Consider the following 11,083-nt stretch of genomic DNA (forward strand, 5'->3'; position numbering starts at 1 on the left):
TTTAAAACTTTAACTCTTCGGGAATTATATATCACAAATGATCTTCGTAGTGATAAAAAGTTTTTTTTTTTGTGTAGTTCTTCAAGAACTCAATCACAATCACCATTTTTTTAAATAATTCTTCAGGAATTATATATCAAACTCAATAGTATCCTTCTAGGATATTTGATACGTTCTTCAAGAACTATATAACAAACTTAATACTATCTTTAATGGATATTTGTTAAGTTCTTCAAGAACTATATAACAAACACGTTGTTTTTGTAATCCTATAGAGATTATTGATAATTTAATAAGATATAATATCAAAATTCAACATGGATAATGAGAAAGTAAAATAATAAAATAATAAACTAATATTACCTCTAACAATTAGGGCTTCAAATTTTTTTCAAGTTTGGTAGAGCTTCGTGCTGATAACGTGTTATGAAATTAACCAAAACAATATAGATGAAGGAGAGATGAATGAGAGAAAAAGTAATATTGTATTATCATCTTTCAAGTAGATTTCTTTACATTGCAAAGTGGTCTCTATTTATAGGATATTAGGAATGTGAAAAATCATAACCTTACTATACCACTTAATAGGGAATATGAAGATGAAAGATAAGAATATATATGGACATCCACAATAATATTTATTCATAACAATATATATATATATATATATATATATATATATATATATATATATATATATATATATATATATATATATATATATATATATATATATATATATATATATATATATATATATATATATATATAGACAGTAATTATGTAATATTTATGAGAATTTTTTGATAGACCCCCTAACCTTCTTGGTCACCCGCGGCGAAATTCTCAGAATGTCCCTATATTTTGGAAATGCATCTCCGAAACCACCTTTTTATGAAAAAAATGTGGTTTCGGATATGCACTTCCGAAAAAGGTGATTTCGGAGATGTACATCCGAAATAAAGTTAATTTCCAGAAAAAAAAAAGGTGAATTCGGAGTTGCATCTCCGAATTCACCCCCTTGGAAGAATTCGGATATGTACTTCCGAAATCTTGTCTGATACATAAATCAAACGAACAACGCTTCGATTTATCATAAAGCAGCAACATTACAAATATTTTGAGGATGAGTCAACATTTTGTTATAGAATATTAGAAGAAGAGCAGCACGCACACATTATCTCATCAAACTCCATCATCCATGGCTAGAGCAAATTCCACCCTTCCCATCTCTTTCTTCGAGATTATTCTTCAAACCAATCTTAAAACTATTGTAACCATTCCTTTCAACTTGCTACTACTGTCTCCTATGTTATGTTATTCTATCTGTTTTCCCTCTTTTTTTAATCTATTAATAATGTTATTACTTTTTACAGAAAATACTGAATAAGTTTACAAGGAGTCACGGAGCTGGTCTACCAAATCCAGTGATGATGAAGCCTCCTGATGGCACTAAATGGAAAGTGTTTTGGAAAAATATCAATGGTGAGATTTGGTTTCAAAAGGGTTGGAATACTTTTACTAAAAACTACTCTCTACAATATGGTTGTTTGGTAGTGTTTAAGTATAAGGAAGGAAGTGTTGATGATGAATCAATTGAGATTTTGAATGAAAGACTTAATAAGAAGAAGGCTACACATAAGTTACCATTAGTTTCTCCTAGACGTCATAAAAAAGTTATAGGTATGTGGATTTAACTTTTATTGTTAAGAACTGAGTATCTCTTACTAACTCTAACTTAGTTTCTTTTCATAAATGATGCTACATATTTAATATATACAGGTGAGATTAAGGAGACTAGTGGAAGAACTACATCATTGAATTGTCCAAGAGAAAATAGTGCTCAAGAAGTCATCTAACAGTTAAAATTTGAATATTAAGTGCTTTCGAAAATGCATCTCCGAAAACATCAAAAAATGGGTGCTTTCGGAAATGCATTTCCGAAATCTGAAAAAATCTTTAAAAAAAATAATTCGGAGATACATCTTCGAAGCAGAAACAAGTTGAGAATTTCGCTGGGGTCACCCCATAGAAGGGTCAATAAAAAAATTCGCATATTTATTTAATATTTACATCGACTTTACGCGATTCGTGCGGATGCACAAATCCTTTAGTGGTTATTTAATAATTCCTTAACACGTTTCAAATTTTATTTAACCTCTCGACCCATGTTTCAAAATACACTACCATGTTAATCTCTTTTTTATTTTAATGCACCCATTTTCATTTTTTTTAAAACCTCTCGCCACTACCTCATGTAGTGGTCAGTTTTCATTTTTTAACTTATTGATTAATATTTATGCGAATTTGTCCGCCGATTCGTTCAGTTTTCATTTGTCCGCCTCCCAGTAAAGTCCGCCCCGCCTCGCCTATTCGTTCAGTCCGTCTCGCCTTAAGTCCGTCATTTTTTAGTTAATTCTAGTAATTTCAAATCTTGATGGTTTTAATCTATACATTTATTTATAAATGTATGTATTATTTTTTTTAACTAAAATTTATTAAAAAAAATACTTTTATAAGAAATTATTTTAAAAAGAAAGTGAAATATTTAATTTAAAGGTAAAAAAATTATTAATTTATTAAAAATATTAATAAAAAGTAGGCGGGGAAGCCCGTCGTCGGCTAACCTGTCATCTTGGCGGCGCGGACATGATTTTTATGCCCATTTTACTTGCCGGGTTTGTCCATCCAACTCGTTTTTTAGCGGGCATAAAGTGGGACGGGTCGGACGACCCATTTTGCCATCCTTAAAACAAACATCTTATCTTATGTAATTATTTATTTATTTAGTTAGCCTTTTCATGTAAATCTTTTTTAGACATTGTAATTAATAAATCAGGTATAAAAGCATCTTATTTAACATATATTTTTTAATCAATGTGTATTTATATTTTTATATTAAATCAATCTATTTTTTAAATTTTTTTTATACATGCTATAATACTTCAAGGACCAATTATGTGTCAAAACATGACAAAAGTAGCAGACTTAGAAAAACATAAATTATATGTATAAAATTTTAAGTTTTTATAAAGAAGTAAATTATTTGTGTAAAATTATATCGAAATATTTATTCGTATTTTTTTTCTAAAATACACACACACACACATATATATATATATATATATATATATATATATATATATATATATATATATATATATATATATATATATATATATGGGGACGTATCAAATGAGAACTTTGGTTATTATAAGAATGAGAACTATTAATAACAATCGTACGATTTAAAATCAATGCTCAGATATGCATTTATGTGATATGTATTTAAATCCGAATCTATCTATTAATTATTGTCTTTTAAAATTTGAGTGAAATCTAAGGCATTGATTTTAAATCATACGGTTATTATTAAAAGTTCTCAGTTCTCATAATAACCAAAGTACCATTTGATACATCCCTTCCCCTATATATATATATATATATATATATATATATATGGGGACGACTCAAGTGAGAACACTTGGTTTAAAATAAATATTAAGGATTATAGAAAGAGAAACCAATCCAATCCATTGAAATCAACAAAATCAAAATTTAATAGTCGTGATTCATTGTTCTCATTTCTCATAATAACCAAGTGTTCTCACTTGAGTCGTCCCCATATATATATATATATATATATATATATATATATATATATATATATATATATATATATATATATATATATATATATATATATATATATATATATATATATATATATATATATATATATATATATATATATATATATATATATATATATATATATATATCAGGGTCGGTCCTTTGAATTTGGGTGTCTTGGGCAAATCAAAAGAGTGGTGCCCCTATAATTTTTAATAATAAATACATAAGGATAAAAGAAATGATTGGATAAAAAATACATTTTCATTTGACATTGTGGAAAAAGAATAGAAATATAGATCTTTGAATCAATGTTTATACTAATCAAAACATAAACCACTATAAAGAGACTTCTTCTTCTTCTTCTTCTTGATCCCGTCTTTTTTCTTATAAAAAATTGACCAAACCTCTAAAATTATTTAAATATCACCCTTTTAGCATTTTTTGTTACAAAATCGTTAATAATTTGTTCATAATCAAGGTTCTTCAAAAAATTATTTTTAATTGAAATCAACGCAAGACTATTTAATCTATCTTGTGACATAGTAGACCTCAAATAAGATTTTAATAATTTAAATTTAGAAAAACTTCTTTCAGCAGATGCAACACAGATAGAGATAGTCAATATTACTCTATAATTTATGCGTGCATTAGGAAAACAATTAAAAATCTTTAAAGAACTCAACATCATATAGCTTGATTTTGATTCAACTGTTAAAACTTCTCTAATAACTTTCGATTCTTCAAATAAAACTTCACCATCAAGATCAAGAGAATCGTCATATTTTAAACAAATTTCAAGATGTTTACAACATGCTTTCAAGTTCCTTTCAAATAATGATTTAAGCCTTTCAATACTAAACAAGAATCCAAAAATATTTTCATATGTGTTATACTGCTCAAATCTTTTGTCAAGTGAGCCAGTTGTTTGATCTACAATATATAAGAAATAATGATTTCGAAAAGACTCTTCAGTAGACTCAAGATTCAGTTGTGTGGGTGTAGATCGATTTTCATCATAGTGTTGTTTTTCTAATAATTTGACGTTTTTGAATAAACTCACATTCAATCTCTATTTCATTCTCAATCTTTTCAGCACTAGCCTTAGCATTTACAAATCCAAATTCTCTATATTTTTTTCAAATACTTGATCAAACATTTTACTGGTTCTATAGCCACATCAATACACATCTATATTTTATTTATGAGAAATTACATTCTTTTATTAAGTAGTGCCCCTATAATTTTGTTAACCAGAATTTTTGTAATAAAAAATTCTCTTTTAATATATATAGGAGGTGAGAAAAAAAATTTTGGTGCCCCTAAAATTATGGGGCCCTGGACTTCCGCCCCGCGAGCCCGTGCTCAGAGCCACCCCTGATATATATATATATATATATATATATATATATATATATATATATATATATATATATATATATATATATATATATATATATATATATATATATATATATATATATATATATATATATATATATATATATATATATATATATATATATAATCTATTTTTTAACATATACATAAATCAAAATCTATTTGTGCGAGGCAAATGTCTAGTGTTTATATATATATATTCCGTGTGTTTTATGTGTGTGTTTTATTCCGTGCATTGACAATATTTTTTAAAGATTTGTCACGATTATAGCTATTCATTGTAATTATGTCATACTCTAATTCATGTTAAACATACACGAAATAAATTTAAACATGTTTGTGTAGTGCAAATAAATTATTATTTTAAAAATTTTAAAAAATTATGAATTTATGAATTTTTTTAATTGTTTAATAATCAAATTTTCATTTAAATAAATAATAGAATGTCGTAGATTCGAACTTGGACTTTCGCAATTAAATAACTTAACAACTTTCAAATAAGTTGAATTAACAAGATAATTTTTACTAATATTGTTAATGTTGATGATGAAATTACAATAGTCTCTTATGAGATTTGAAATATGATTAGTAATTGCATTACAAAAAAAACTTCAAATTGCAAGGTGATTTCATCTCCATAACATAGAAATATCCCGCAGCTACAAATCTTTTAGAAGACAAAACAATTCGCAAAAATATTGGTCGCATCTATTTGCGAGATGAAAAACACCTCGTAATGTTTCTAGGTAAAAACACATCGCAAATTCTATAGGTTGCATAATAGTGTCAACTATGCGCTAGAAAAGAGTGCAGAGATTTGACATGTGTTGTTAGAGTTAAAACACCTCGCAACACACAAATTTGTCATTTGAAAACTACCTCGCAGCGCAGGAGATTTGACATGTGTCATATGTTGCATGAGGTTTTCCACCTCGCATCTCTGAAGTTATTAATTTATTATATTTTTATTATTATAAATATTAATTTTAATATTTATAATATTTTATATATAATAAATAATTTGTAGGTATATAATATTTTCAAATTTAAAAATACTTAAATATTGTAAAAATTAAACTTAAAAATAATTAATAAAATTCAAAAATTAATATTAAAAAATTATAAAGTCAAATAACAATAAAATTATCAATCATCCATGATGTCTTTATTACTCTCATCTTCATCCTCGCTTACCGCCCCTTGGCTACCAACCGCTTCAAATTTGTCAACTCCATCATATCAACAAAAATCTTGATTTTCACCCATTTAACCATAAATTGGGTTCCTTTGTGAGAGCATATATTATTGCATTTGCTATTATGAATCTCTCAAGGCTTTCTCTAACTCAAATTGTCTTTTTCTCATTTCCTTCATTTCAGTCTTTTGTGCTACTTCATGTGTCACTGCTTCACGAGCCGCCTCACTTAGGAGCTAATTGTCTTAATGTTTCTGCCATTTCAGGGGTTAGTACTGGTGGACATGATGACCCTTCTCCATCTGCCATTCTCGTAAATAAAGTCATATCCTCTTTTCTATAATTGGAGGCAAAAGATTCAACACCATAAAGTTTCCCATTTTTATTCTTTCCGTCCATTTAATCAATCCAAGTATGAAGTGACACAACTAGATCAAGATTATGTGGGCCCCTCGGAACAACTAATTTAGGATGTTCATATAGATATTATGTGAGCCGCCATGATACTCCACCTTCACATGCGTAAAAAATTAAATAAAATATTAGAGTTTAAACAATCTATTTATATAAAAGAATTACATAAAATAATTAAATATAAATAGCATCTTACCTCATCTTTTCTAGCACGCTCGTTGATATACTTGTCGTTTTTATAGAACTTACAATTTTTATTTACGGTTAATTTTCATGTTATTCACACACTGAGGTAAAAATATTTTTTGGTACATAGAGCCCCTTATAACTAGCCCATTGTAATTTGATTATGTATCCCTTCATAACCCTTTTGAGTTATTACCCTTTCATTGTTTATAAACCAAATTACATTTTGTTGGGTTAAAAATAGTTTTAATTACTTTGATCTCGTTGAAGTTAGGTAGTCGTGAGAAATATCATAACCATATCAAAATTTTCAGTTAGGGGTTGCTTATGGATAAGAGGGAAGAAACGAAAGTTGCAGACGAAAACCACTAGCACGGTTGAAGACGAAACCAAACTTTGAATCCATATCTCCATTGAAGACGAATCCACATCATTTACGCATTCTACAAACATTTCATTTTGAAACCCTAAGGTATGAATACTCAACTATAAGTTCTAAAAATATAAAAAAAAAATTATTTAGCCATCTTCCTTAGTACTTTTCCGATCTTATGTAGCTTAAATAGGTCACAGAGAAGAGATTTCAATGTATTGTGCATCATTGTGGTGAGTTTTCTAAGGAGTTTGCTAATTTCACCAAGTCGGGTTATAAAGGGTTGGAAACAATTTGGGATGTTGATCCTGATTATTAGAGTTATTTTGAAATCCAGGGCAAGTTAAAAGAGTTAGGTTATCCAATAGTAGACAAACTTTGGTATTATGATAAAATGAATGTTAATGACATTGTTTAGCTGGAAGATAATAAGGGAACAAAGAGGACGAAAACAATTGCAGTGATGACTGTGACATGTTATTTATATGTTACTCATCCTCTTTCACAACCTGGAATTAATGAGGAACCTAAACTTTCACTATAATATCCAATTCCCGATGTGTTTGAAGATTTTGTTAATGAAGGTGTCAACTTGAATGAGGTCTCCACCATGTACTAAAATATTGTGGATGAATGATACAACTTGGATAAGGGGACAAGTGTGTTGGAAGAGAATGTTGGTGATAAGGGGACCAATTATATGGAAGAGAATATGGGTGATGAGGGGACCAATGATATGGAAGAGAATATGGGTGATGAGGGGACTACTGAGATGGAAGTGAATTTGGGTGATGAAGAGACCACAGAGATGGAAGTGAATTTGGGTGATAAGTGGACCATTGAGGGAATAAACTGTAACCAAGAAGATATTGAGGAGTTCACTATAGCCAAGGAGATATGGAAATTAAGGGTCCTAATGAGGGACTAAACTGTAACCAATGAGCTGTTGAGGTAGTAAATTGTAACCAAGGAGATATGGAAATGAAGGGTAGTGAAGATAGTGCCTTGAATGACAACTTTGAAGACTCGGAAAATGATATAGGAATTAATGGAGAGATAGCAATTGATGATGAAGAAGTATCATGTGAAAACCAAGAGAAAATGAAGGCAAAAGTCAAGGAAAAATGAAAAGGGAAGTAAAGGAAAAAGGAAAGACAAAAGGAAAGGGGAAAAGCAAAGAAAAAGGCAAGGCAAAAGACACGGGGAAGGGTAAAGCCAATGAATCCTCACTTCTAGAGGATTTATATATTGCTTCAAATCATGCAAAGAGAGTTTTTTCAAATGCATACGTATTATAGGATTGGATGGGTGTTTCTTAAAGGGATACTATGGTGGACAAATACTAGATGCCATAAGGAGGGACCCAAATGATCAAATGCTTCTAATTGTTAAGGGTGAAATTAAAGATTCATGGAGCTGGTTTTTAACTTATTGATAGTTGATTTGGGAGGAGTCAAATTATGCAAAACTTACACCCGCATAAATGATCAACAAAGGGGTGTTAATGATGAGGCCTTCAAGCACTTTATCAAAATTCCACCAATATTTTGGAGCAAATTAAGATTTAGGACTATTACAGGATGTGGCAATTTAGTGAATAATATGTCTGAGGCTTTCAACTCTATATTTGTAACTGCAAGAGCAAGCCAATTGTCATTATGCTTGAAGAAACAAGATTATATCTAATGTAAAGATGAGAGTCAAATAAGCAGAAAATTTTCAAATATGAAGGTACAATTCTATCGAATATCAAAAAGAGGATGGCAAAGGAATCCCTAAAAACAAACCATTAGATTGTGAGGTAATATGATTTTATTGTGCTTTTTACATGTAATATCTCTATAATTAAATTGGCTTGTGAATATATTGTGATTTCTATATGTGTTAAAGGCAGACAAGTGAATATGACTATGAGGTTAGGCATATATCATGGAATGGGGAGAAGTGTGTTGTTGATCTGGCCAAAAAAGAATGCTCATGTAGAATGAGTATGCTGACAGGATTGCCATGCTGTCATACAATGTATTGCATAAAGGATCAACACTTAGAACTTGATGATTGTATTCCTAACTTTTATAAAAAGGAACAATATGAAGCTTGTTATGCATCAATTATTTATCCAATTAATGGGGAGACTCTGTGGACAAAAATCGATGTTGTTGATCTGCAACCTCCACCCATAAAGAGGCAGCCTGGTAGGCTAGAGAGAAAAAGGACAAAAAATGATGCAGAAATGGTGAGAGATGAGACACATCTGAAACGAGCAAAACATGAAATCAAGTGAAGTCGTTGCCATAAGGATGGTCACAATAAGGCAACATGTAAACTGTCACCTCCACAAGCAACTTTAAATCAAACACCACAAGAAAATCCAAGTCAAACACCACAAGCAACTCCAAGTCAACCACCACACGCAACTTCAACTCAACCACCACAAAAAAACACTTCAAAGGAGAGGAACCTGTTTCAAGTCAACCATGATTTCTGATTTATATTTGATACTTTTGTTGTGTTTTTTTGGAAATACTATGTAATTTTTGTTCTATTTTTGGAATACTTTTGTTTTACTTTTGATGTTGTTTTGGGAATGTAACCATACTATGCGAATGCTATGTCATTTTGTACTACTTTTGATACTGTTTGCATTATGAATTTATATGACTTATTATGCCATTTTGAAAAGTGTATTTTGTTTCATTGTTATATCACTGATATAACATGTTTTACATAACATTAAGAACACAACTTATGAACCCAAATTGTCATAACATTATGCATTAAACAAATAGTGTATAATGATCATAAATTATCATAAACTTACGCATTAAACCAACAGTGTACAATGAACACAAATTATCATAAACTTATGCATTAAACAAACAAAGATGTTACATAGATAAACTCATGACAAATATAAAATTCAAGCCAACAAAATTACATTGATAAACTCATGACAGCATACTAAACTCGTGATAGATACAAAGTTCAACCCAACTAAATCCTAATCTATTTGAAATACATTGTTATAAACGCAAGATTAAACCCTATGCTCAAAATCTCAACCACAATGGACATTTTCAACCATCCTCTAGTGTGGAGAAGTTCATGCTTCAATTTTGAAATCTTCTTCTTTTGCCTTTCAATCTTCAAATCCATTTCATCAACTATTTTATTACCTAACCACTTGAAAAAATTACAACCCTTATCCATGTGGTTTTTATAATTGCACAACCCCAAAATTTTCTCCCATGATTCACACTATTCATATCACTGACTATTCAAATAACACTTTCATCTTGGCAAAAACACTCAACCCTCATGTTTCTAGGAATCACATATTCTGTTGTGTCAAAGCTTTGATTGTTTGACATTGAACTGCTTGGATTCTTTGACATTGAAGCAGGTATGGTGATTGACCATGTAAGCACACGAAACCAAAACGAAAGCTAGAATATGGAACACAAAAGAAAACGAAGATTAGAATATGGAACACAAAAGAAAACGAATATTTGCAACCCTAGAAATCTGGAAGTAGAACACAAATGAAAATGTTATGCTAGAAGATTCAACCCTAGAGGTGTGTATAACATGTTTGTTGAGTCAAAGTTTTACTATTTGCCTACATGGCATGTCACGTAATCCATACTTATCGTTTTTTTCAGCAAAAACTGACAAAAGGAACTATTTTATGTAATAGAATGTTAGTTATGAACTACTATGTAATGTTTTTTTAATTAAAAAACTAAAACGAAACTCTAAATTAAATTAAGGGACTTAGAGACTAAATATGCTTATAATTTATTATTAAACATGTATGTAATCTATTCAAATTAATTACAATTTGAACATACTAATAACCCGACTATGCCGATTATGTATAG

General features: G+C 29.5%; 1 protein-coding gene across 1 annotated transcript; it reads left to right on the forward strand.

Annotated features, from left to right (window-relative positions):
• The first annotated feature begins 1,201 nt into the window (after window positions 1–1,201).
• LOC131651275 (uncharacterized) lies at window positions 1,202–8,130 on the forward strand. Its single transcript, XM_058920946.1, has 5 exons — window positions 1,202–1,273; window positions 1,377–1,683; window positions 1,783–1,850; window positions 6,414–6,542; window positions 7,855–8,130. Exons 1-5 carry the CDS (start codon window positions 1,202–1,204, stop codon window positions 8,128–8,130), a joined length of 852 nt encoding a protein of 283 aa, XP_058776929.1.
• Window positions 8,131–11,083: the final 2,953 nt, after the last annotated feature.

Source organism: Vicia villosa, linkage group LG2 (assembly GCF_029867415.1).
Source record: "Vicia villosa cultivar HV-30 ecotype Madison, WI linkage group LG2, Vvil1.0, whole genome shotgun sequence".
Classification (NCBI taxonomy): Eukaryota; Viridiplantae; Streptophyta; class Magnoliopsida; order Fabales; family Fabaceae; genus Vicia; species Vicia villosa.